General features: G+C 41.2%; 2 protein-coding genes across 5 annotated transcripts in view; one reads left to right on the forward strand and one right to left on the reverse strand.

Annotated features, from left to right (window-relative positions):
* Positions 1-1,766: 1,766 nt before the first annotated feature.
* On the forward strand, positions 1,767-15,543 carry pja2 (praja ring finger ubiquitin ligase 2). Of its 2 annotated transcripts, none has more exons than XM_064942191.1 (9): positions 1,767-1,871; positions 4,677-4,871; positions 5,435-6,476; positions 6,938-7,093; positions 7,756-7,956; positions 10,822-10,933; positions 12,761-12,875; positions 14,790-14,905; positions 15,048-15,543. In XM_064942191.1, exons 2-9 carry the CDS (start codon positions 4,679-4,681, stop codon positions 15,171-15,173), a joined length of 2,061 nt encoding a protein of 686 aa, XP_064798263.1. In that variant the 5' UTR covers positions 1,767-1,871; positions 4,677-4,678; the 3' UTR covers positions 15,174-15,543. The 2 variants fall into 2 exon arrangements, with proteins under 2 accessions (XP_064798263.1, XP_064798264.1); XM_064942192.1 differs by having other exon boundaries at positions 7,771-7,956.
* Positions 15,544-15,791: 248 nt separating this feature from the next.
* fer (fer (fps/fes related) tyrosine kinase) overlaps positions 15,792-27,862 on the reverse strand; it is a 33,923-nt gene continuing 21,852 nt past the window's right edge. For 2 of the 3 annotated variants that reach the window (XM_064942190.1, XM_064942188.1), the window contains 10 exons: positions 26,972-27,067; positions 26,484-26,690; positions 25,749-25,871; positions 23,707-23,763; positions 23,447-23,562; positions 23,156-23,250; positions 22,909-23,032; positions 20,324-20,478; positions 19,915-20,037; positions 15,792-19,362 (listed from right to left, as the gene is read on the reverse strand). In XM_064942190.1, coding sequence (XP_064798262.1) covers positions 19,226-19,362; positions 19,915-20,037; positions 20,324-20,478; positions 22,909-23,032; positions 23,156-23,250; positions 23,447-23,562; positions 23,707-23,763; positions 25,749-25,871; positions 26,484-26,690; positions 26,972-27,067 — 1,233 coding nt within the window. In that variant the 3' untranslated portion in view covers positions 15,792-19,225. The remainder of the gene's footprint in view (positions 19,363-19,914; positions 20,038-20,323; positions 20,479-22,908; positions 23,033-23,155; positions 23,251-23,446; positions 23,563-23,706; positions 23,764-25,748; positions 25,872-26,483; positions 26,691-26,971; positions 27,068-27,862) is intronic. The other variant, XM_064942189.1, reaches the window with a different exon arrangement.

Raw genomic sequence — 27,862 nt, forward strand, 5'->3', positions numbered from 1 at the left:
ACCACCATAAAAAAAGTTGACACTATCTAAACATTTTGAGATAATAAAGTCCACATTTCGAGATAGTATCATTCTATCTCATTCTATCATTCTTCTCACAGGCAAAGTAGGCCTGTATAACAAGTCCTTCAGGGAATCCTAGGGCTTTTAGCCTCTAAATGTTTGGATAGTATGTAAAAGAAAAAAGAAAAAAAAACTGTCAGAGATGTAAGTCAACATTTTGAGATTGTATCGAAAGAAAATTGATACAATCTAAAAAAAAAAGTTTTTAAATGTGATAGTAGGCCAAGCTCATACACACAGCGCATTCGGAATTGACATTTTAAACTATAAATGTAATAACATGTATATATGGAAACTATGTCAATATATTACTATTCGCTCTGCTGAAATGTACTGGAATGCAGCCCTAGGACAAGTTTTTATTTTTACCTTTATTTAACTAGGCAAGTCAGGTAAGAAATTCTGCCTTTAAACAGCTTGGAAAATTCCAGAAAATGATGTCATTAGAAGCTTCTGAGGCTAATTGACATAATTTGAGGTGTACCAGTGGATGTTTATTTAAATTACTATTATTTAACTAGGCAAGTCAGTTGATAAGAAGAAATTCTTATTTTCAATGATGGCCTAGGAACAGTTGGACTTGTAACCGGAAGGTTGCAAGTTCAAGTCCCTGAGCTTGCAAGGTACAAATCTGTTGTTCTGCCCCTGAACAGTCAGTTAAGAGGAAATTCTAATTTTCAAAGACTGTTCCTAGGCCACCACCTCCTGATATCAGGGCATTTTGTACCTTATAAGCTCGGGGGTTTGAACTTGCACCCTTCCGGTTACTAGTCCAACACTCTAACCATTAGGCTACCCTGCCACCACAATATATTTCAGTTTTGTTGTTGTCTGGAAAATATTGTATATCTAATAAGGTGACGGAAGTATCACGCAAACTCATTCATAGAATCTCCCCTGTGAAGACCTTTATTATAAATAGATTTAAAATGGCTATTGATAACAAATGTGTATTTTGTGGTTGTGACCCATAAACTCTTGACCATTTATTTTGGGACTGTTCTTATGTCAGAAGATTTTGGAGTGAGTTAGAAGATTTGATTTGAAAATAAACAACTATTAATGGCAATCTGAGAGACTCTGATATTATGCTTTATTTTTATCCAAATGATATGGACCCCGACTTAACTTTCATGGTTAATTTGTTTATCTTTCATGGAAGATTCTTTATCCATAAAATGAAGTGGGCAGAGAACAAACCCATTTTCACATTATTTAAGATAAAATGTAAATATTATTTTGAAATGATCAGTAAATGTAAAAACAAAAAAAGCAATAAGCACCATAAAAGTATTTAACAAATTGAAAATTAATCTTGATATGTAATACCCCTCCTGTCTGTTAGGTTTATGTACTCTTGTTTGTATATTTCAGTTTTTTTGTATTTATTGTGTTCATAATAAAAATAATAGATATTTTAAAAAAACATGGAAAACGAGCTGGATATACCGGACTGGAGACTTCTGGGCGCACATGCGCACTGGGCAAATTCAGGAAATGCCCTGATATCAGGAGCTGGCGGCTAAAAGTTATATTAAGCAATTCAGAGACTGAAACGAATACACCGAATGACAAATATTTAAGGATCGAATCGATATACAATCCCGGAATCAGCTGTAAATGTAAATAGTAAAACAAAGCTTAAAACAATGTTTGAAAAGGCGTACTCCTACTCCTCACGACTGATGTTGCTAATGCAGTCTCGGACATTCTGATTGGAGAAAGACAGTCACATGACACTCTTTGCGGATGACGTTGGCTTATAGGTTTGTTCGCAGTTTCGGACGGAGAGGAAGTGTCGGGGACAGGTAATACGACCATTATTTTGTATTTGATATTGGTTAAAATAAGCAAGCTAGTTTAAAATAAGGTGATCGATAATATTTGATTGATAACATCTAAAATGTTTTGTCCCTTGCCGTTTGAAAATTGCTACAGTAGCCAACTAGTTTACTGCATGCCTTGTTGACAACCAGAAGAGGGAAGCTTTTTTTTTTTTGACAAGCTAACGTTAGCTAGCTTAACACAACACAGTTAGTTAGCCAACGTTAGGCCAGGGCCAAGCGTTTTTCCAAGTTCCATCTACAAATAAAAATGTTATCTTGTGAAAATACACGCACTACTAATCAGCTATATTGACTAACGTTACTGTTAACGTATCGGGGCCAATCGTTTCTACCTTCAGACCATCACATCAGGCTGCTGAATAGCCACCACTAACGTTAGTCAGCTAAGTTAGCTAACGCGTTACCTGCTATTCCCCTACAACGGACGTTTATTCTGCCCGTACCCAAACGACATTCATCAATGTTGCAGTTGTTAATGTGTATTATTGTTTTTTTTTTCCCCACTTGGCCCTTACAAGTACAACCCAACCCTTCAAGGGTCACTGCCCCCTCCTATTATCAACAATTTCCACCTCCTTAAGTCTTTACTCTGCCTCCATCCCCAATGGACATGTTTATTTATTCGTCACTGCCACAGTTGTGTGTAGTTATTTCTCTCTTTACCGTTTTCAAGATTTGATTTCACTTGTTGGAGCGCTACCCTGCAATCACACCTGGAACCCTGTACATGTGACTATTAAACAACGAATATGAATCGTAAGTTAGCTACATTTTTGCTTGGGTGCAATTAGCTATCAAGCTAATGACGTCATAAAAATAACTTTGTAACCAAGCAAGACAACATTGGCACGCCGGTTGCAGTAATTATTCAGCTTGCTAGCTAACAAGCAACAATAGTGCTTATTCCGTTTCAATCAGGGCCGTCTAGTTAGCGCCATAATCTAGCTAAATGTTTGTCTACCATTAGCTGGCTATTAAATCATGTTGCACCGTACGCAAGTAATGTTGCTGGTTACTTCCACAAGGCATGCATGATGATGATGATGATGATAATAATAATGCATGTTCTGTTATGCAACGATATGTTAACAAACTAACCACTGGAAGACCAAGAAAATTGTCAGACACCAGTCAGCCAAGTCATAGACTGTTCTCTGCTACTGCATGGCAAGCAGTATCGGAGTGCCAAGTCTTGGTGAAAGACTCCTTAAACGCCTCTACCCCCTCCCCCAAGCCATAAGACTGCAGAACAATTAATCAAATGGCCACCTGGACTATTTACATTGACCCCCTCTCCCTAATTACACTGCTGCTACTTGCTGTTTACTATCTATTTACCCCTACCTACATGCAGTGGTGTAAAGAATACTTTAAAGTACTACTTAAGTAGTTTTTTTTTGTTATCTGTACTTTTAAGTTACTGTTTTGACTACTTTTACTTCACTTCTTTCCTAAAGAAAATAATGTACTTATTACTCCATACATTTTCTGACATCCAAAAGTACTTGTTACATTTTTAATGCTTAGCAGGACAGGAAAGTGATCCAATTCACACACCTATCAAGAGAACATCCCTGGTCATCCCTACTGGCTCTGAAGTGGAGGACTCAATAAACACATACTTCATTTGTAAATTATGTCTGTGTGTTGTAGTGTGCCACTGGCTATTTTGTAAATAATACAAATAAAAAAAGAAAATTGTCCCATCTGATCTTAAGCAATTTGAAATGATTTATACTTTTGATACTTAAGTATATTTAAAACCCAAATACTTAGATGTTTACTCAAGTAGTATTTTACTGGGTGACTTTCACTTGTCACTTTCTATGAAGGTATCTTTATTTTTACACAAGTATGACATTTGGGTACTTTTTCCACCACTGCCTACATGTACATGGGGCGGCAGGGTAGCCTAGTGGTTAGAGCGTTGGACTAGTAACCAAGTTCAAATTCCCGAGCTGACAAGGTACAAATCTGTCTTTTTGACCCTGAACAGACAGTTCACCCACTGTTCCTAGGCTGTCATAGAAAATAAGAATTTGTTCTTGACTGACTTGCCTAGTTAAATAAAGGTAAAATAAATGTACAAATTACCTTGACTAACCTGTACCCGCACATTGACTCGGTACCGGTACCCCCTGTATAGAGCCTCGGCATCACTTATTTTATTTTTGTACTTTATTTAAAAATTGTTACCGTTTTTCTTGAACTGTATTGTTGGTTAAGGGCTTGTAAGTAAGCATTTCATAGGAAAGTCTACACCTGTTGTGTCACATTCGCAGAATACAACATTTTATTTGAACCCAGCCAGAGGCATATCATTCTTTCTTTGGATAATTTCGTAGCACTGCTGGTAGTACTGAATTTGATGTTGTATATACATTCTGCCTTTTCCATTTTTATCTCCAATTTTGGTCACATTTGTAGATTAACAAGAATTTTAGCAAGACCGTGACTGTTTACTTTTCTTTCATGCCATGTTAATCATATTTGAGTGTTTTCGCTTTCCTTTGACAACATTTCCAGACAGATTTTAAGTGTAAAGAAGCCCACCACAACCGTAATGGCTTGCAGCAATGTTTCTTGTATCTTTACTGTGCTGTATTTTGTATGGATCAAAGCTCAAAGTTGCAGTTTCTCACCCTCCCCTCTTTTCACACAATTGGTCTACTTTCAGGTTTCGATTAAACCAATCAGTCACTCTGTTTGCAGCTTTCAGTTTTGAAGCTGTGTATTTCAATGTTGTTATTTCCTCTCTCTCTCTAGTGATGGGTCAGGAAGCTGGCAAGCCAGCCTGGCCCAAACCGGCTGTTGGATATCACACAATAACAGGAAGGAGATACGGCAGGAGGCATGCATACGTTAGCTTCCGTCCAACCTCTGCCAAGCACAGGAACCCAGCCAGTGTGGAGGATTGGCCAGCTACGGAAATGGATGGTGTTCACAGAGCGCATTCCATACGTACGTTCACGGTGCAAATACATCTATTAGGCTCCATCTCAAGTCCCATTTGCAGTGCATTGATTAGCAGAGGGACAAGATGTAGGCTATTTTGAGTCTGAAGAGCATATTTTTCTCTTTCAAGCAATGATACAGGTCTATATTTCTGCATGTTAGCAATGATAACAAGGTCGGCAAATCAATGAAAGTTGTTTATCGTTTTTGTGACATCATCCATGGCAGACCATTAAGCAGATTGTGAAGGGTAGTCAGCAGCATGTCAGTGAGTACTGCATAACTTGAGGTTTGGATTGATTTATCCTGTGACATGGAATGCAGAGTGAGCAAGCACCTAAGCCTATGAATCCCTTATTCTGCTTTTTAATAAAATATGTCTGCTTGGAGCTGCTGCACGCTATATCTGTATTCAGAAAACAAAGACTGCTCTTTTCTGTCTTTGCTCTATTGTCTCTCTCTCCCTTTCTCTTTCAACAAGTGTAATCATTGTGTATTGACAAGTCATGGTAGACGTTTTGGTTGTGTTTTATTTAGCTGTGACTAAATGCCTCCCTCTCCTCCTCTAGCTTCAAAAGGGAACATCTCCTCGACGCTTCACACCAGCTTTCCTGTGTCATCGAGTTTGGTTAGCCCAGAAGTAAAAGCCAAATCTGGCAGAGATCCTCCCCACAAGAAACAGTCAACTTCTAGGAAGCCATCGGAAGCCCTCTCCGTCCATTACAAGAAACTAAAGAGTGACCAACCTGTAGCCTGTGACCAGGACCAAAGTGTCTTGAAGAAAAGTGCTGAGGCCAGTGCGTGGCCTATCTCCGAGGACAGTAACCCATCTAATTCTAGCGTATTGAGCTTTGTAAATATTGATGCTTATGAGCCGGACAGTAGTGGAGGCGAGGAGGAGGGGCAGAGCTCCGACCTGTCTCACGGTCTCCAGAAAAGACTGGATGACATGATCTTCGAGCTGGGTAAGGAGTTTGACTATCTCAGCGGTTTGCACTCGTATTTGTATACAAAATCGTGTGAAGGGACAGACTGTTCCCTCAGAGACACTGAGTCAGTGAAAGATTCTAGAATAGATCCTAAATCAGATTCAAACACAGAGGAACCCCCTCCTGAGAGGAATATATTGGAGAACAACGCAACAGATCACATGGAAAACGGCACTGAGGACCACCATATACCAGATGACCTAGCAGCCGGTGACTCTCCCATCGGTCCCATAGGTCCTGCCGAGCTGGGGAACGACAACCAGAGAGGGACACAGTCGGAGATGGTGGTGAGGCCCAAAATTCGTAAGCAGACGAGTGAAACACACCTGGAGAAGAGGAAGAGTTCTCAACGCGAGGAGGTAGACTCTGGCTTAGCCAAGCAGGCCAGCAAGACCAAGTGTGTGTCTGCACCTCCTTTCTTTCTGACTCAAACAGAAAGGCCAAACCAGGAGATGCTCTTTGATTTTCCTCAGACTGAGTCGAATGGGTTTAGCCCTATAGAGAGGTGGTGTGAACATGGAGATGCTGGTAGCAAAATTCATTCAGATGAGGAAGATGAGATCTGGGAAGATCTGGATGATTTCAATGAGACGTGTGCTCCTTTCATGAAGGCTGAGGAAAGGTATTGTAATATACATTTTTTTACGTAGTACCTTTTTTTTAAATTGGTGTTGGAGCCTAGTAAAATATGACAACGCACAGCGAGTGTGTGTATACGGTCAGTGAAATCTAATCATAAGGATTGGATTGCGGTGATGGGGAAACATCAGTTAAACATTAGCAGTATAGATTGTCTGCACTTGGGAGTTATCCATAAAAGTAGACCGGTCATTTTTGAGATCTCTGATGAGCCATGACATTGCAACTCGCAATATTATTAAGCCTTTCTGGGAAAGTGTGAATACGAAACTCTCTGTTGTCCTGATAAAGTATTAACTGGGGATTGAGGAAGCAAAGGTTGCTCGCGAAGGTCTTGTGTTTACTGCTAAGACCTCTGCTAGCAGATTGGTTGGTGTTTACTAGGGGGAAGTGTGTGTGTGTGTGCGTGCGTGTTTACACATTCGTGCGCGTGTGTATCTGCAGCTCGGAGTGCAGCGAGGGGGAGTGGGCGGCCTCGTGGACGTCGGACTCTGGCCTGGAGACGGAGCATCAGAAAAGCTGGGAGACTCTGCCCGGCCTGGACGAGCTGCACATCAGCAGCAGTCTGGAGGACGTACCCGAGCTCAGCCTGCCCCCTGCGTAAGTGCCATAACACATGCCTTATATACAGTTTACTCCTGATAAATACACCATGATGATACAGACCTTATACACAGTTTACTCCTGATAAATCAATTGCTTGAGACTGGTCTAAATGCATATGCACTAACCTGGAGCAAGGCAGACATGAGTAACTATCTGGAGTAGTTAAGTAGAAACTATTCAAATTGAGACTGGGGACCACTGCACTTAGACTTTGCATTCATCAGTCAACTGTATGTATATAGAATTTCATTGGTAAGCACCGCCAGCCCTCAGATGCACATCTCCATGTGTGACTGCTGTGATGTTGAACCAGGATGTGGACTGGAATGACGATTAAGCTAAGTGCCACAGCAGCACACTGTCCAAGCAAGGTCTTACATGAAATCCGCTGAGGCAGGCTGAATCATTCCCGTGGATATTGATTTTGATGAGTTAAGTAGCTAAGATGTACAGTAGCTGTGGCTTGTTTGCATATGTGTGAAGCTTGATAAATAGCGAGTTGCATAGCCTATGTTTTCCAGTACATACACTTTTTTTTTAATTTTCAGTTGCAAGGTGAAAACTTGGTTTGCCACAATGAAAATCAGTGTTCCTTATTGGACAAGTTCCTCCCTGTTTCAGTCCGTTCTCTTCTGTCTGGTGCCCAATGAACATAGCCCTTGTGTGTGCAGGGAGCCTCCACCTCTGGAGGAGGGGGAGATTCCTTGGTTGATGTACAACGGAGAGGCGGGCAGCAGTAGTGACGAAGACCCCGATGGCATGAGTCACTTTGTCCACCCGGGCCTCTTCATCCTTGACGGCAACAACAACCTGGAGGATGACTCCAGCATGAGCGAGGACCTGGACGCTGAGTGGAGGTGGGGGAAACATGAAGCTTTCTACTCCAAATTGTGAGAGTTGCACTGAGTGTCCAAACCATTAGGAGCACCTTCCATGACAGACTTTCCAGGTGAAAGCTATGATCCTTTATTGATGTCACCTGTTAAGTTCACTTCCATCAGTGTAGATGAAAGGGCGGAGACGGGTTAAAGAAGGGTTTTAAGCCTTGAGACATGGATTGTGCATGTGGCCCATTGAGGGGGAATGGGAAAGAGAATGTCAGTTCCTTATTGAACGGGGTATGGTAAGTGCCAGGCGCACCGGTTAGAGAGTGTCAAGAACTGTAACACTGCTGGGTTTTGTCACGCTCAAGTTTCCCGTGTGTATCAAGAATGGTCCCCCACCCAAAGGACATCCAGCCTGCTTGACACAACTGTGGGAAGCATTGGACTCAACCATGACTCTTTCGACACCTTGTAGAGTTCATGCCCCGGTGAATTGAGGCTGTTCTGAGGTCAATATTAGGAAGGTGTTCCTAACGTTTTCTACACGGCGTGTATAATTTAAGGCTCTTTTGTGATTAGAGGCTTTTCTCAATGACAAATATTTTAAGGGGAGGCAGCTTGACAGGTTTCTAATTTACATAATATTTCCAGTACATTCTTGCCTTACCTTTGGTTGTGGCTGGCAGTAAGCTTGCAAACTATTCAACGAATGTGAGCAACTTTTCCTCAAACATATTGGGTTCACATTAATAATGCTACCGAACCATATTACAGCCTTGAATAATGTGCGGACAATGACAGTTTATATTTTCTCGTTCGTACAAGCGTTAGCTAAATGTAGCTTGCAAGACAACACTGCTAACTAGCAATGTTAGCATTACCCCTCTCACACGAATATACATGTACGGTTTCAGCGTATTGAAGTTACCCGAGAACAAACCCAGCTTTATTTAATCAATATGGTGGAAGTTATTGTATGAGGTAAATGCAAAATTGTGACCGAGAATGTTGATGATTCCCCTGGAGTTCTTGCCTGGGCGGTGGGTCAGAGCAGCCAGTGGGGGAACAATGTTGAGCGTCCCTTAAGGATACGGCGGCAATTTCAGAATGTAACTCAATAAAACAAGCAGTAAATCTTGGTGGGGCAAACTCCCCATTATTCTTTTGTTTTTTTAGACGGGTGCTATTTGTTCAGCACTTTTTGAAATCCACAGCGACAGAATTCAGAACATGGGCTGTTCTGAATTCTGGGGGCTCCTGAATGGCGCTGCGATCTAAGGCCCTGCATCTCAGTGCTAGAGGTGTCACTACAGACCCATAGGGCGGCACACAATTGGCCCAGCGCCGTCCGGGTTTGGCCGGAGTAGGCAGTCATTGTAAATAATAATTTATTTTCAACTGACTTTCCTAGTTAAATAAATACAAAAAAAGCCAGAAAAGCCATAACACAACACTAAACAATACATTCATTGCACAATAACGGTGACAAACGGTGCCCACCAAACTGTTAGGACCTACATAAAGCTGTCCCAACAGAGGAGCTTTATTTTCAGCACCATGGAGTGAATCCTTACCACTACTACATCAGTGGAGCCTTGTCTAGCAGCAGAACAGTTCATTCAGCCTCATTAAAATGTGGTTTCTCCTGACAATTGATCTGTACCAACTATGTCATAAGGGGACGACGAACGGATAAGAGGCAATCCAGAGTTTCGATGAAGACATTAATGAGCGAAGTACAGTACACACTTCCCTGGCATATTACACAATTTATGCAGTAACATATAAGTCATTTTTAGACTCTCCTTACTGTGCTCACTTGAACAGGAAGGTGGTGCGGCGGTCCTTCTTGTGGGCAAATTGTGTCATCAAAGTCTGGCATTCTCTGGATTCATGTTGCTTTCAAGACAACTGGGAAATTGGAAAAAAAACAAGGTCGAATCATGACGTCGGATCTTCAGGTTGGAGCTCTAGAAAGAGGCCCGAGTTCCCAACTTGGAATTCCAAGTTGGTTGACCGTTTTTAAGCGTACCCCCCTTTACATTTTTTTTTTTAAATTTCCCAGTTTTAAACTCATTGAAGTCTAAGACTTACAAGTTTCCAGGAGTTTTGAACGTGGCAGAAGTCATGCTGGATTGACAGCATGGTCAATGTATTCAACCTTTTCTGGCCCATGGTGTCTACTGTTTTTATACTTTTTAAGCTTTGAAAATAGACACTTAAACCTAGACTTGGACCACAAGCGCTATCCACCGAATAGCAGGCTAGTGATTGCTTTGCAACGCTTGTAGTTAGCTACTGATTCCTTCCAAACTACTCATGGTTGAATTTTCGACTTCTAACTTGTAATGTTTATGTCCAATGGCCGATGAGCACCGATACATTTTATCTCCTAATTTCTCTGCCCCACCTGCCCTGAATGACTGGTTGCCACTGGAAACAAGTCTCAAATATAGTGATAATGTCTATTACATTTCATCTGTTTTGAAAACATTGCTATGCTATTAGTATTTCTACTGTATGAATATTGGACTCAGCTAGACAATTCTGTTTCTACTGCCCTGCTTAGAGGGGGGCAAATGTCCAGCGAGTGTCTTGCGCTTCCAGAGGCAGTGTTCAAGACCTGAGAATTTCTTAAGTTTGAATTACAGCCATGTCTGTCGAAGCAATGCATCTCGAATTTCTTGAAATTCTCATCATAGAAAATGGATGCTTTGTTTCCCGGAGGTGGGAATGTTTGCCTGTACTCTGACTTTCACAACATGGTAGTTTCACTTCCTAAATGTAAGCTGTATGTAAAGCCAGGTGTTTTCTCTGACCAGGAAGAATTGACATGGTATGCTATTGTTATGAGAGAGATCAGCACAATTAAATGCATTTTGTTTGGCTTCATCTTAGGTTGCTAGATGACTTTGGAGAGGGCTTTGGGATGGCTCAGGCTATTTCCTATGTGGATCCTCAGCTCCTCACATACATGGCTCTTGAAGAGCGCCTTGCCCAAGCTATGGAGGTAAGGCCCAGGTCCTAGACTCTTCAAGGGACAGCGACTGCACTGCTGCGTAGTCACTATGGGGTCTCATTCTAGAGCACCTGGTTAAATTCTGCATTATGTGTGTATGTGTGTCTAAATGGTGAAACTAGTGAAAATACAGTATGTGGTTACTAACATTTTGCAAGTTTGCTTCATTTACGGTCATCCTAAAATTAAATATGGAATTATTTTTTCCATTTTTATGTTATGCTACTTTCCTTGATTTGGACAATATGTGTTACTACATTAGACAAGCTCATGTGAACACGTTAGACAAGCATTAGACAAGCTCATTTGAACACGTTGAATTGGGGGGAATTACACTATTTTTGTTGGTATAAAAGTTTAATAATCACGATGTATTGCTTAAAACAGATCAATGTCTTTGATTTTGTACCTTTTTTGTTTATATTTGTCATTTTCTAATTTAAAAGGACATACTAGAGAACAATTCTGGGCAGCCTCTATAAAAGTGACACACCAATACACGGATTTGACAAACTATCACTGAAATAGCAGCCAACCGTTGTCACTGTTGATATCCTATTGTGGGTCGTGATTCATTGAGTGGTTTGTTCCATTTTCTATGATGGCAGCCTCCCAAAATGTACGTCTGCCATTCCAAAATATAGATAGAACCCTTCTGCAAATGATAATCTAACCAATCATGTATAGATTATTACAAGTTTCTGTGTGGTCTTTTGTATAATGTATGTTTAAACAGCACATACAACCCAAACGTTTTGCCCCCCGCTCTATTGGTTTCCATGTGTAATCGATATGAGCGATTTAACAAAAGTATTGCGTTACATTTACCGCATTGGCATCAGTTCAGCTGGCTGTCTTGTCCTCTTACCAGTGAATTATACATTTTTCAAACCGTGTGTTTTTTGTTGTTGAGCTGTGCTAGTTTTTATAGGACGTGCAACTGTATTTTCCCCGCCCCACTCGCTCTATTGATTTCAATATGATATCGATACGAGTAATCGACAAAAGTACTTCCCTTCATTTTTTTGCAACACCCTTCTCCGAATTTACCACTTTAAAATGTAGCCGACAGTCTTCTGCAGGTTGTTCTCTGACCGTGATGTAAAAAATATCTCCAGTTTCCATTTTTTGGAGGGGGGGGGTTAGTTTCAACAGTGCATACAATCTGATTTCCCCCCCTCATCGACATGTGGCAATAAAATCACAATTTTTTTTTATATTTTGCATATGCAGTTTATGGTGCTAGTTTTAATGAAATAAGAGTAATCTGATTACTGTTGTGGCACATGTATGGGTAGGTTGTAAGTTTTTATGTTTAGGTTTTCAATATATCACAAACTGTTTCTGCGTATTGATTTGGACACTTCAAAACCGTGTTTTGACTTTGGGCTATTTAATCAAAAGTTCTTGTCAATAGGAAGCAGAACGGCATAATTTTCAACTTGTTTCAGAAATATGAATGGAACTTTAGAATCCTATTGGAAATGAATGTGTACTTAATCAGGTAAAAACTGCTGAATGAGTCGGTGCTGTGATTTTTATTTATTTATTTTGATCATTGGGAAATCATGATAACTGGTTTGCCTTGCCTACAATGACACGAGTCACTTAAGTGCAGATGGAAGCATCTTAGGACCATATCTGTTAAACACCATTCCATCTCTAAAAGGTTTGCGTCAAACGTGCATTTCAAGATGGTGCCATCCTACGTTGACAGACCGTGTTGCGGTCTTGTACAACATCGAGGCACGTTCCTAAAACATGTGTAACTACCGCGTAGGGACGTTGGCACCTGATGTTCTTCTGTTTGGTTCACAGGCGGCTTTAGCCCACCTTGAGTCTCTGTCCATCGACGTTGAGCAGGCTCACCCTCCTGCTACAGAACAGATCATTGAGTGTCTGCCTCAGATCACCATATTGGAGGACCACAGTGGTAAGTTCACAGTGGTAGGGCCACATCTTGTCCTAACAGACTAGCCCTTCCCTTCGCTCCTTTTTGAATTGGCTTTATTGTCAATGTGTGCAATTGCCCACTTTGCATTGGGGGGGAAATGGAGATTGTCACACTTTCTGGGTGTAAGTTGCTAAATACGGCTGAATGTGCAATACTGTAAAGAATTCCATTCATTGGTCAATGTTGAAATTCCGAATGACCTTTGAAAATGCTCAAATAAAGCCATATTTTCAGTGGTGGAACAAGTAAGATTAGTTGTTTTAATTTGGCATGCACTAATTACTGTAATAGGCCTAGGTAATGCTGTGCTTAATACCAGCATGATGAGTGCCTTTTTGTATCAGAATAAAAATAAAACATGTAGCCTAATTCGTGGGACTATCCACTCTGTAAATCCCCAACCTCAGTCTTTAGTCAGTTTTACCATTAGCCAACCAGCAGTCAAGTCCAGACAAACTAAGCTAATAATATATTATATATACAAAGTATGTGGACACCTTCAAATTAGTGGATTCTGCTATTTTAGCCACACCCGTTGCTATAGGTGTATAAAATCGAGCACACAGCCATGCAATCTCATTGGGAGCTTCATGAAATGGGTTTCCATGGTCGAGCAGGCTAAGATCACCATGTGCAATGCCTAGTGTCGTCTGGAGTGGTGTAAAGCACGCCGCCATTGGACTCTGGAGCAGTGAAAACACTGTCTCTGGAGTGATTAATAACGCTCCACCATCTAGCAGATTGATGGAGGAATCTGGGTTTGGCGAATGCCAGTAGAACACTACCTGCCCCAATGCATAGTGCCAGTTTGGGGAGGAGGAATAATGGTCTGGGGCTGTTTTTCATGGTTCGGGCTAGGCCCCTTAGTTCCAGTGAAGGGAAATCATAATGCTACAGCATACAATGACATTCTAGACGATTCTGTGCTTCCAACTTTGTGGTAACAGTTTGGGGTAGGCCCTTCCTATTTCAACATGACAATGGCCCTGTGAACAAAGCAAGGTCCATACAGAAATGGTTTGTCGATCGGTGTGAAGAACTTGACTGGCCTGTACAGAGCCCTGATCTCAACCCCATTGAACACCTTTGGGATGAACTGGAACGCCGACTGCGAGTCAGGCCTAATCTCCCAACATCAGTGTCCGACCTTACTAATGCAAGTCCCTGCAGCAATGTTCCAACATCTAGTGGAAAGCCTTCCCAGAAGAGTGGAGGCTGTTATAGCAGCATAGGGGGGAGCAACTCTATATTAATGCCCATGATTTTGGAATGAGATCTTTGAGGAGCAGGTATCCACATACTCTTGGCCACGTGCTGGTATAAAGACTTTAAGCTCTGTTTATTAGTCTGTGAACTCTGCCAGAAAATGGATCATAAAAAATGAGGTGTCACAATCTCTCAACACATCAACGCGTTCCCCATGGCAGTATCCCGCTGCTACAGAGCCGATGTGGTGCCACGACAGGAAATAACTGTAAAGCAATGCATAATGAAACCGTGAGAGGGGGAAAGAACATTTTCATGCACTGGTGCCGCGTCAAGTTTATGACACGCCGGGCGTCCTCGGGAATAAATCACGGAATGCAGGCGTTGAGGGAAGATGGCCGCCATTCGTCATGCCATGTGTCGGAGCGTACAGTTCCATCTGTGTGCACGTGGATCTAGTGATTTGAACGTGAATGCTTGGGGCTGTGAATACAAAACAGTGTGGTTGAGGCTGGGGATGTAGAACATGAAGTGATCAATGGCGCGGCGCCGTTCTCTGACACTGACAATTAGTACTTCCTGTGTGTGTCAGTATGACTGGGCCTTTCTCGGCGTCTCTTTTTATAGCCTTTGTCCTTTCGCTATGCATCCCTCAATCTTTATCCTTGCCTTTCCCTCTCTCTCTAGGGCAGGAACAGTGCTGTGCCATCTGCTGTTGTGAGTACGTCAAAGATGAGATTGCAACCCAGTTGCCGTGCCACCACATGTTCCACAAGATCTGCGTGACTCTCTGGCTCCAGAAGGTGTGTGTGAGGATAATTACTTATTTTGAAGTCTTTAAAAGTTTTTTTTTTTTTTTAACTAACCTTGCATGTAATTTAAATGATGGTGGCATCAGTCTAGCACCTGGTCTGTGATTTGACTTATGGTATCTTCTCTCTCTAGTCTGGGACTTGCCCTGTCTGTCGTCACGTCCTGTTGCCTGTTGTCGCTGAGACCCCTGCACCCACCTCGTTTGTGTCGGATCAGTACATCCCTCCGTCCAATCACAGCGCAGCCGGAACACGGTGAATCCACAGCCATAAGAGGCCTCTAACGTTTAAATTAAAATTATTACTTTTTCTGTCACTGCCTCTCCACAATTTAGCACTTCATGAATGAGGTTTATTTAGTTCTGCACATGTTAACAAGTTCCATGTCTGAGAGTGACAGTTCAGGCTTATTTTCTGAGAAAATATTATCTGTGTAATCAAGTTTTTGTTGTGTTTTAATGAAGGATAGGAAATTGCAATTTGTTTAGCCCAGATTTTTGTTAATGCATTTTACATGCACTTTTTTTTTTATATACAGATGAAAGCACTGCTTATTATGCACCTTATTGTACTCATTTTCTAAATCATTTTGTTTCCCGTGTTCAATAAAGGCTGTAGTGTGGGCAAGGCTTTGTCTTCAAGAAGTCTATCAAAATAATAACTTCCTTACTCAGTTTGTACAAAAGCCATTTATACGAGGGAAAGATTAGGCACCACACCATCTCTCATACAATTTACCCATTTGTAAGCCTCTGGTTGCCTGTTGAATGAAAAAAATCAGGATCAAATATTTGTATTCTGAAAATGGACTTAAAAGATTATGGTTTGTTGAAATTCATCTCTGCACCTCCCCAAACAGAACACTTGAGAGAGTGAATTCAAAGAGCCAAGAGATTTATTGCAAGTACACAGTATAAAAAAACAGGACATGAGATTTGATCATTAACAAGGGGAAAATACAGTTAAGGACATTGTTCAATTCTTACTCTGAAGTGGGGTAACCGTGTAACATTAATTTGATTAAATCCAGTGCATTGTCCACTTTTTTTAAATTTATTTTTACTTTAGATATGGTCTTTATTAAAAGGTAAGCATGTTGAGCTAAACAATGAACACAACAGGTACTAGTGTGCCTTTTCTGATAGTGTCTTTAACATGGCCAAAAGTGCAATCAAAATATATAAGGTCTCTATTGTGGCAATAAATATCCCAGCCCTTTAAATTAGTCTGACACAGACTCAAATATTAGCAATATACTTTAGGAAAAGCGGTCAATAACGCACAAATGCTGTAAAGTTGGCCTTGGAGTAAATAAACGATGATACAGCACGAGGCATTCACGTTGAATTGTGAAGCAGAATTAGTCACTAAAATATGAGTAACAAAAGAAAATACAATTCCATTCAACACCGATGTAATAATGGTTTGCATATCATGCATTGGCCAGTAGTGTAGAGGTGAATCTCCAACTACGCATGGGAAAATCTAGACTTGGTCACTTTGCATAATAAAAATAGAAAACAAATTCTATAAAAAAACTGGCAAATTATATTGATACAAAATGCAGAGGATATTACTTTAGTGTCAAATAAATAAAAGGGTTACGCCTTAAATTTGCTTAAACCGAAATATATTGCGCTCATCAACCAGTAGTTATGATGTAATCACCCATTTTGTTATTAAAGACCATGTTAATAAAAAAAAGTACAAATCAATGGTTTTTGGGGGTTTAAAACTAAAGCTCTAACTAGTTTGTCTGGAACGCAAGAGAACCAATCTGGGGGTAATTTGACTGGAGAAACGACTGAATAACTTACTCCAGTCTGCAAACGGCAACCCATTTACCATGTAGTGCACTACATGGTAAATAGGATGTCATTGGAGAGACAACAGACGAGGTCATGACAGTTTGACATTTGTATACAGAGGATAGGAAACAGGAGGATCTTTCCAAATATCTTTTATACATACTAAAAATGTACAAATGAATCATGCAGATGCAAAACAGAACATTTTCTTTATCAAAATAAACCATTGGAAGAAACTATCCTAAATAGTGACCTACATTTGCATGATTGCATTTTTTTTCTCAGATTAGTATTCAAAAAACAATGTAGAAAAAGGTTATAGCATCTACAAGTATTTACAAAATACAGGAAGAGGAATGTTTGTAAAATTCAAAAGACAAGAAGTGAGATGGATGTGATGTGTTTAATTCACAGAAGATGCTTTTAAAAAGACACACACCTGGACTGTCAGCACAAAATGGCAAGGAGCTTGGCTACATGGAGTCAACATGGCAGCCTTAGAGGAATGACCGAATACAGATGTGTCTGGAATAGCTAATTCACTAAAGAGCCAGGAAAAACTGGAGCCCCTAGTTATTGACTAGGCCTAGGGGCTCAATTCAATCAGTGTTGCAGAAAATTCACGCTAAAGCACGATTTAAATTTAAAAGGCAACATTCCCGGTAAATGCTGCATATGTCGGCTCAATTAAAAATGATCTTTACATTTCAATCACGCCATACCGCCGATCTTCTGCGAATTGCAATAGATTGATTCGATCCCTAGGTCCCAGTGTTTTATCCTGTCATGATGCATGGTCAGATAAAACTGGCTCTAAGTATACTTAATGAAAACTAGTTCACTGTACATTACTGAATGCAATGTCTATCAACGATTTACAATTGTGTGTTTCACCAAAAATAGTCTGTTTGAAGTAGAAAATAACACAAATGAATGCATGAGCTCCTTAACTGTCATGGCTAATGTAACAGCGGACTGTTTTTGACACAAAATGCGAAACGTCAGATAGTACAGTTACGACACATTCTAATTTTCAGATCATACAAAACTATTGAGGTTGTTGTAACAACTGACTGAGACCAATACTTAGAAATGAGGCCGCAATCTGGAGGGTCTTTAAATTAAATAATTCAAAGTAAAATTGTATTAATTACAAATACACAACTTAGAAGTTCATTCACTTTATAATTAAAGCAGTCTTATTGCAATATTTCTGCATTATATAGCCTGAATATAGGAAAATGGTGTAACAAATTGCACTTATCCTTGTTATGTTAAACTGAAAAGGTTTCTGAGATTGAATGGTGTGCGTGAAGAGAATACTTGATCTTTGGAAAGACATTGTAGCTGATCTCAAAATGTCACAAACAAGACTTTCAGCTAGAAGTATTTATCTTCCTGGAAAGTCAAGCTTGAGACATACAATAATAACCCCCTAGGTATGATCTGCTGGTAAAGAGAACAACAGAACACTCATATGCAATCTGTCTAAAGACTGAAATGAGCTACAGAGTGCATCTACCTTTTCTGTCTGTTTTGGAGGTTGCACAGCTACACGGAGGCCCAGAACTTTTTCACTTCCTCATAAACCATGCTACCTTAACAGGACCAAACTCAGGGCCCTAAAAAAAAAAATATTGGGACAGTGACACATTTGTTGTTGTTTTGGCTTTGTACTCCTGCACTTTGGGTTTGAAATGATACAATGACTGAGGTTAAAGTGCAGACTGTCAGCTTTAATTTGAAGGTATTTTTTTTAATCCAAATTGAGAGAATCGTTCAGAAATTACAGCACTTTTTGTACATAGTCGCCCCATTTTAGGGCACCAAAAGAATTTAGACAGTAAAAAGTTTGTGCTATGAATATGGGACCCAATGATTACATTAAGTCTGTGGACGCATTTGCTGTTTAATGTGGTTTCAGATTATTTTGGGCCCAATAGAAATTAATGGTAAATTATGTATTGCGCCATTTTGGAGTCACTTTTATTGTAAATATGAATATAATTTGCTTCTCAACACTTCTGTATTAATATGGATGGTACCACGATTACAGATAATCCTGAATGAATTGTGAATCATGATGCACAAATATAATTTGTACCATTTGTCACTGTCCCAGTACGGTTGGAGCTCACTGTACGCGCCACGGAGCATGATCGTGTTATGTATTTTACACGATCTTTCCTCAAATACCTGAAGTTTGCTGAGGTTCAGTAAGAGGTGAAAGAAAGGAACAGGAATAAAAGAACACCAGGTTTAAAAAGAAATACGGTCGTATTTTGACTGATCCAAGCTAAGCAGAGGCCTCTCTCCTCGATAATGGCTCAAAACAGTTGCATAGGCAAATAGCACAGTGATTTTGTGACAAAGTATAAACCGTAAATACAATCAAGACAAGTAGCATCAAGGACGTAACGTTCTGTGGTGTTTACTTCGGGTTGTAAGGGGATGATTCCCTGGAGGTGATGCATGACTTGGTCCCCCTTCCCCTACCTGGGTGCTATTTTTTCTTGACCGAGGCCAGTTCTTTCTGAAGGTCGGCAAACTTCGGCCGGTTTTCAGGCTTGTACTCCCAGCACTTCTGCATGACTTTGTAAACCTCATCAGGGCACTTTTGTGGACAGGACATTCTGTAGCCTAAGATGGGAGTGAGAGACAGACAGACATACACACGTTCAGTGAATTTCCTAGGATGGATCGAGGCAGGATAATCAGGGGTATAAGGTTGGAAAACAAATTACCAACCAATGTGGTTCTCTTCACGACTGCTCATAGAGACAATTACTTGGAAAACTAAGGCCAAATCCAATGCATGAGAACACACAGATGACTCACTCGATGGTCAATGCATAATTATGGTGGCGTAGTCTTGAGTTCCCTCATTACCTTCAGTTTTATACCTAATTAGTACACCGTTAATTTATTCTTAAAGACTGTTACCAGTCAGAAATGCCTTTATCAGACCACTAACAGTCATATGTGGTGTCCGATATCATTAGCAAATCTCTAGAAACAGGCAAAATCATAAGATACAATCGGTTAAACGATCTTGTCGAGGTAAACATTTAAAAATCAACAACAGGAGTTGGCTAAAGCACATACGGATCCGGCTACCAAGCTAATACAGATATTCTGTCAGACAAGGAAATCAAGACGACACTCTGAACCCTCGGAGGGACGGCTCCTTACCTTTCTCCACTTGCTCTCTGGCCTGCTGGTTGGTCATCCCAGGGTAAGGACACACTCCGAGACTAAACGTTTCCCATAGGAGGATCCCATAGCTCCACACGTCACTCTCCGAGCTGTATCTCCCTGGAACAACAACCAGACCACAACAACACTCTCAGCCACCATGTATTGGAGAAGAAATGTGGTGACATGTTGGGGATGTTGTGTCATCAAAAAGCTATGCTACCTTCTGCAGATTTCAAATCATATACTCCAAAAAAAACACAACAGCTGTTTTTGTCCCTAAATACAAACTACTGTAGTTTCATTTTGCTGGGTTAGGCCAGTGTTGCTGTTAAGCACATAATGACAAATCTATTTGGAGGTTTGATAACGAAATTGGTGAAAAAGTAAAGCCATGCAGTTTTACCATAATTTAATGCCTCTGGAGCCGTCCACTTGATGGGGATCTGTTTGAGGCCGGACGACGAGTAGATCCCATCATCCTCTTGTCTCGACATCCCAAAGTCGCTGATCTTCAGCAGGTTGCTTTCTCCTACCAGACAGTTCCTGGCAGCCAGATCCCTGTGGGAGACAGACGGAGCTACAATATCACTTTACGTGATATTGGGGTGGTGCAGCAGAGGGAATGACAAGTCCAGAGTGTAGACAAAAAAGATGGGCTGTGGTGGGTTCAAAATACAACAACAACACAAACAGTAGGCCTTTGTTAACTTTTCGTGAACGAACAATCACTCATGACCACAACATTTAACAGGCATTTCAACGGAAACCATTGCTCTCAGAGAAGTATTAGTCAATAGTTTCTATACCATGACAAGACTGGCAACATAGCGTCTGACCGTTCAGCTAGATAGCCGTTCTCGCCGTTATTTGCTGCCCGCCTCAACATCTCCATCAAACAAGCAATTTATGCACACGCACAGACACATTGGGTGCAGTAGCTAGATCAGAATATTTACAGAACAAAGTGAATGGATGTAGTGGTAGAGCCTGCTGATCGTGACAGATGCTAGCCATATGAATAACCATTTTAATGTACATATTAACAATGGGCCATTCAATAAATTACTTAAATAGTAGGCAAATCAGGACACCTAAAAACACATGTACATGAGTCGGGACAGACGGGGATCTCAACTACTATGGTACATGTAGGATAAAGGTCACCATACTGTCTGTAAATCAGATGATGTGAACATTTACAATCTACAGAGAGAAAACTCATACAACAGATTGTTTGGGCCCTGCTGCAGGTGGAGGGGATGACCCTGTACCATCTCTGTGTGTGTGTGTGTGTATACACAAATCACAGGTTTGTGTGTAAGTATGCGCAAGAGTGTGTGCGTGCGGGCATGTTCAAATTGAGCCCTGTATCCCCCTGTTTCAATTGCACAGCCCCTCTGTGAGGAGGACTACAGATACTCAATATAAACTCAGCAAAAAAAGAAAAATCCCTTTTGTAGGATCCTGTCTTCCAAAGATCATTCGTAAAAATCCAAATAACTTCACAGGTCTTCATTGTAAAAGGGTTTAAACACGATTTCCCATGCTTGTTCAATGAACCATGAACAATTAATGAACATGCACCTGTGGTACGGTCGTTAAGACACTAATAGCTTACAGAAGGTAGGCAATTATGGTCACAGTTATGAAAACTTAGGACACTATAGAGGCCTTTCTACCGACTCTGAAAAACACCAAAAGAAAGATGCCCAGGGTCCCTGCTCATCTGCGTGAACGTGCCTTAGGCATGCTGCAAGGAAGCATGAGGACTGGAGATGTGGCCAGGGCAATATCTTGCAATGTCTGTACTGTGAGACACCTAAGACAGTGTACAGAGAGACAGGATGGACAGCTGTGGCAGACAACATGTAACAACACCTGCACAGGATCGGTACACCCGAACATCACACCTGCGGGACAGGTACAGGTACAGGATGGCAACAACAACTGCTCGAATTACACCAGGACAGCGAAGAGCCCAGATCTCAATCCTATTGAGCACGTCTGGGACCTGTTGGATCGGAGGGTGAGGGCTAGGGCCATTCCCCCCTGAAATGTCCGGGAACATGCAGGTGCCTTGGTGGAAGAGTGGGGTAACATCTCACAGCAAGAACTGGCAAATCTGGTGTAGTCCATGAGGAGGAGATGCACTGTAGTACTTAATGCAGCTGGTGGCCACACCAGATACTGACTGTTACTTTTGATTTTGACCCCCCTTTGTTCAGAGACACATTATTTCATTTCTGTTAGTCGCATGTCTGTGGTACTTGTTCAGTTTATGTCTCAGTTGTTGAATCTTGTAATGTTCATACAAATATTTACACATGTTAAGTTTGCTGAAAATAAACGCAGTTGACAGTGAGGACGTTTCTTTTTTTGCAGAGTTTATTTTTCAAAGAACTTTCTGCTGACTGCCAGCACTAAGCCGCAGAGTTGGGCCAAATTAGGCTGTCACTCAGGGACACTGGTCCCGGTGAGATAAGTAAGAGCAATGCACCGGAGATGATTTGATAGCCCCGCTGTGCTAAGAGAAATGTAAGACTGATTGCAGCAGCAGCAGCACCTCACTTTCTCTTGCTATCACTATCTGGCTTGGTGGAAATAGCTTTCAACTGAAAACACAATCTCAAATTAGCCAGCATAGAGAAATGGCTCAGAGCTCAAGGTGTTACTATCAAAGCTGATAGTGTTGTAAACCGTGTTAAGCAGCGAGAGATCCATGTTGTCCTCTCACATATCTTACTCCGGGGGGGGGGGGGGATCATGGAATTGTAGTTAGGTTTGAAAATGGAGTGGGCTTGCTGCTAGGGCAAGAGGTTTCATGTATAAAATGTTGTACCATTAACAGGACCCATGAGAAAAAATAAGAACAGCTGAACTGAGATTCTGTTCGACGCATGGGCAATCTCTTGAACGTTAGACGGATAGGGCTATTTGCTGGAATACACGATGCAGAATAATGAACATACAGCACACGTAAACCAATACCTGTGGATGCAGTTTTTGAGCTCGAGGTAAGCCATTCCTGCAGCAGCATCTAAAGAAAACTTCACCAGCTGTTTGGTCTTCAGGTCTTCCTTCTTCTTCCGGAGGAACGACAAGAAGTCCCCTCCTTCCAATAAGATATCAAAATCTATGTTCAGAATTGTAACATTCGGGGGGGGGGGACATCAACGGAGTTATGTCCCCAAAAAGTTTGTTTCTGTATGGCAGTACTGTACGCTACTGGACTTACCTGATACGAGCTCCATCACAATGTAAATAGGCTGCCGTTGTGTGCAGACGCCTATCAGCTTCACAATGTTGGCGTGGTCATACTGCTTCAGGATCCTGTAGCAGCAACATATGACAGTACGAGACAGTTACACATTTGTCAGAACTCTAAAACACCAGACTAAAAGTTTGTTCAGGTAAATAAAATGTCAAATATGAGTGAACAGACGTTTCTAGGCACTTAAAAAAGGGACCTGCGACTGATTGCGGACATTTCCCTCCACTATATTGCAGGATATGTTGCTCCTCTCACCTGGCTTCTGATAAGAACTTAATCTTCAGCTCCTGTGGAAGATCCTCTTTACATGTCTTGACTGCCACAGGAGTCTTGTCCCGCAATGTTCCTTTGAATACCTCGCCAAAGTTGCCCTAAGAACAAAGAAAAGATAGAAAAAAAATAGAGATACAGTAACAAAAGTTTGTTTAGTATATATTAATTTAACAACCCCCCAAAAAACCACCTCTGTCCTACAGGTGTGGTGAACACGAAGAGGATATCCAAAACCCACTAACTTTGCCAAGAAGCTCTCCAAGAAGAACATCCTCATGGTTGAGTATCCATTTTTTATCCTACGAAAGATGGAACAAGAACACAGGCAATGTAAACACCAAATACAAAACATCCACACACACACACACACACACACACACACACACACACACACACGCTACTGTGTAACAAAGCATCGACTGACTATTGTATTATCAGAATGCCTATAAAACCGAGAAACAATTACTTCAGCCATCTCATTGAATAAAAATAATGGCCCAGCTGAACATAACACATTCCAATGGCCAGTCTCATTGAATAAAAATAATGGCCCAGCTAAACATAACACATTCCAATGGCCAGTCTCATTGAATAAAAATAATGGCCCAGCTAAACATAACACATTCCAATGGCCAGTCTCATTGAATAAAAATAATGGCCCAGCTAAACATAACACATTCCAATGGCCAGTCTCATTGAATAAAAATAATGGCCCAGCTAAACATAACACATTCCAATGGCCAGTCTCATTGAATAAAAATAATGGCCCAGCTAAACATAACACATTCCAATGGCCAGTCTCATTGAATAAAAATAATGGCCCAGCTAAACATAACACATTCCAATGGCCAGTCGCATTGAATAAAAATAATGATCAAATCTTCCAAGTACGATGTGGTGCCTAATGGTAAAATGTCACCGCTTTGCCATGAAGTGCTCACAAAAAGACTATTTAAAAACACTTAGTGTTCGGCGGCTTCAGCAGACCCAATACAGTAGTAATGACAACAACCATTAACCCTGTGTTCGTAATGGCTGGGGCAATTAAAACACCATTATGTTCAACACCAACCGGGTAGCTTAGGAGGACTCTAGCACTTCTTTATGATTAAACCTGGCTATTGAAAGTGTTGACTTATTTCCCTCTATCGAGAAAACGTCAGGCATATTGGATCCAGTTGCAGCACATAGCGGATATTAAAATACATTTGCACTAGGAGCCTATACATGAGAAATGTGCCGTGAAAGATGTCACACGGGTCAGGAAACCAGAGGTTAACAGTGTCAATGGCTAAAATAGCCAAGGAATCTTTTGGAGCACATCATGATCAATGCCATTTAATACAGAGGACTGAAAAGCCCAATTGGAATATGTTTCATTAAATTGTGGCAAGTGTAGTTAGAACTTAACCTCCAGAAAGATGTTCAACTGTGATCACAGTACTTATTAAAACTGAAATATTTACTTGATGTCAGATTCTCACTATATTTCAGGATATGGCCATAACCTGCGGAACAAAACATCAAATAACGCTGAGATGATGCGGTATTGTCAGAACGTGGGAAAATCAATCAATTAAAAGTTGCGAGTACCAGAAAAGCTCGGGATCAACTTCATTTCGACTCATGCTGATGTCAGCGGCAGATAGTGGATGTGTACATAATGAGTCTCAGTGAGAGAGCCTGTAAAAAAAGTAATGCATCTCAAATGAAGGACCTGGTGAAAACTGACTGAAATGAGAGCCGAGTACAAAAACACCACGGCAGTCATACAAACCGATGTATGTTTATTCTGTCACTCCGTTTGGTAGAGCGTGGCGCTCGCAACGCCAGGGTTGTGGGTCTGATTCCCACGAGGGACCAGTATGAAAACGCATGTATGCACTCACTACCGTTAGTCGCTCTGGAGTCGGGGCCCTATTCGTAAGGTACAACTAGGACTAATAGTTATAAAGCAATGGAGCCCAGACCACTGATGTCGCTGAAAACGACTTGAGACGTGGGTGTTGCTTGCTATCCTTTTCCTGTTTTGGAAGCTGTAAATGTGAATGCTAATTTTGAAATTGACGGGGCTTATTTCTGAGCGTCTATTAGCCTAACACCAGACGCCTCTGGAAAACCTGACCATATTAACGAGTTTTACAGTGTGCCATTAAAAGGCCTCCAAGACAGCTTGATGGCTGTTGTAATAATTACATTTCCCATCCCTGTTGGGACAACTCCCACTGACTTCGGATCTACATCACATGGTGAATGAACATGGATATGAGAGAAAATGTTTTACCTTGATGACTGGGTTTAAAAGCACCACCCCTGACTTCTTGGTAATGACTTGCTTTGTGGTGTAATGGTGTTCAATTAACTGAGGAATGGTTGGGAAGCCCGTGCCTTCAAAACGATACTGGTTCTGTGGACAAAGAGCAGGCAAAGAGCAGAAAGTAGGTTAAAAAAAAGAAAGACTTGTGCAAAGCCAGAACAGCTCATAGGAGCAGCTTGATGTGCAAGTACACAACCCTTGGACAGGACGCTAGTTTATCCCAGGGCCTTACCCCCAATCCATCTCCGTAATGCTGAGTGCCAAGCAGTGACGCATCGGATACCATTTTGGTACGACTCGGCTGGGGATCAAACTCCCAATCTTCCAATCTCAGGGAAGACACTAACTGCAAGGCTATTGACTTCGTCATTAATGCATTCAAAATATTTGCTAATCATCATCTTTCATTTTTACGGAAACCTTATAACTTCACAAGCAATTACTGACAGCATTACTTGTAACTGCCATCTGAATCAATGAACCATAGAATTCCTTGTCAAATAGTTTCAGTTCGGACCAAGTTGCCTTTGAACTCGTATCTCTGTATATGTAACAGACACAAAGTAATCATTGGCTGACGCACATCATCGCATCAAATATACCCGAAGACATCCTTTTCTTTTGTCTCTTATACTGCCGAAACCCAATTGCTCTGCAGGGAGACAAACAGCTTTTATTCACAACTGAACACGTAGAACTCACGTCTGCAAACTGGATGATGAAGTGTCTCCGTTGTCCGTCGGAGAAGACAGACAGGACGTACTCGCCAGGCTTGCCATGGCTCTCCCGGACCAGGAAGTCGCCTTGCTGTTTGAGCAGCTCCTGGGCCTCGGTCCTGGGGATGGCCCCGTGGTACCACTCCTGGTCCCCCAGGGGCTTCTCACTGGTCGGGATCACGTCAAAAAACTGCTGGACACGTACGACGGAATGAAATATGATATTATGATGATATGATAATGACAGTTGGGGATCAATTGTGAATTACTCTTCAATTGTCAGTCAAGACAGCTGGAAGATCTGTGTCACTCCACTCAGAAAAGGACATTGTTGACGAGACATGATAAAACAGATCATTCACAATTGGAATGCAATGTGTACGATACACAACATATTTTCCACACTCACTACACAAGGCAACTCAAACAATGGTTTTAAAAACAATTTTTGAAATAACAGACTTCAGAACCTACAGATGATGAGCCAAGGACAGATTTCGGAGAGCGGATGATACCGGCGATGGAATGACGCAAGGTGTCAAACTTTGATATCTTGTCTTTGCCTTTGTCCTGAAAATGACAGAGAAATATGTTAGACTGATAAGCAGTCGAGCATAAACAATTGAACAAGCCCAATATAGAAAACTTGACTGTACTGTATGTTCGGGAGGGTTAGAGTGATCCCTATGTGCTCACACTGCCCTCCTCTGTTCACCCAGCTATCTGCAGAGAGAGCTGAAGCCAAAAGAAGGCTCAACAGCACTAAATCATCTCACATACCAGTCAACACAAGGCTTTGTATGTCGCGCTCATACGCTGCCCCATTCAAAGTCAAACATCTCAATGTCAATGAAATATGTTTCCCATTTCACTAAAATGACTCAGTCAATGGAAAACTAGTGCGCAGCATCAGTGTTTTTCATTCTGAACTGGTTTTCTATGACACCCTCGTCTTTTAAACAGAAACTTGATTGACACACAGACACACTGTCACATTTCATCTCCCCAGATGGGCAGGCACAGCATTGTCCTTAAAGAAAAAAACAAAAAAAACATTTCAGTAGTCTGAATGAATATGTCCTTGGAGACAGCAGAAGACAAAAAAAACAACAAAAAAACATACTGACCTACTACCATACAATGAAAATGTACAGGACAATGCACAGAATGAATACAACGGTCATAGAAGCTCTAACCCTGACAATTTGACTGCTAAACTCATAAGTACACTCGCAATGGCTGCCGAGTATTGTGATGTAATCATTTACATGGTAATTTGGAATGTTCTATCAACTGATACGATATTCACGTGATAAGGATGAATTCCCCTCGACCACAACTTGGGGAAACCAAAAATTGTTTTCC

Source organism: Oncorhynchus masou, chromosome 28 (assembly GCF_036934945.1).
Source record: "Oncorhynchus masou masou isolate Uvic2021 chromosome 28, UVic_Omas_1.1, whole genome shotgun sequence".
Lineage (NCBI taxonomy): Eukaryota > Metazoa > Chordata > Actinopteri > Salmoniformes > Salmonidae > Oncorhynchus > Oncorhynchus masou.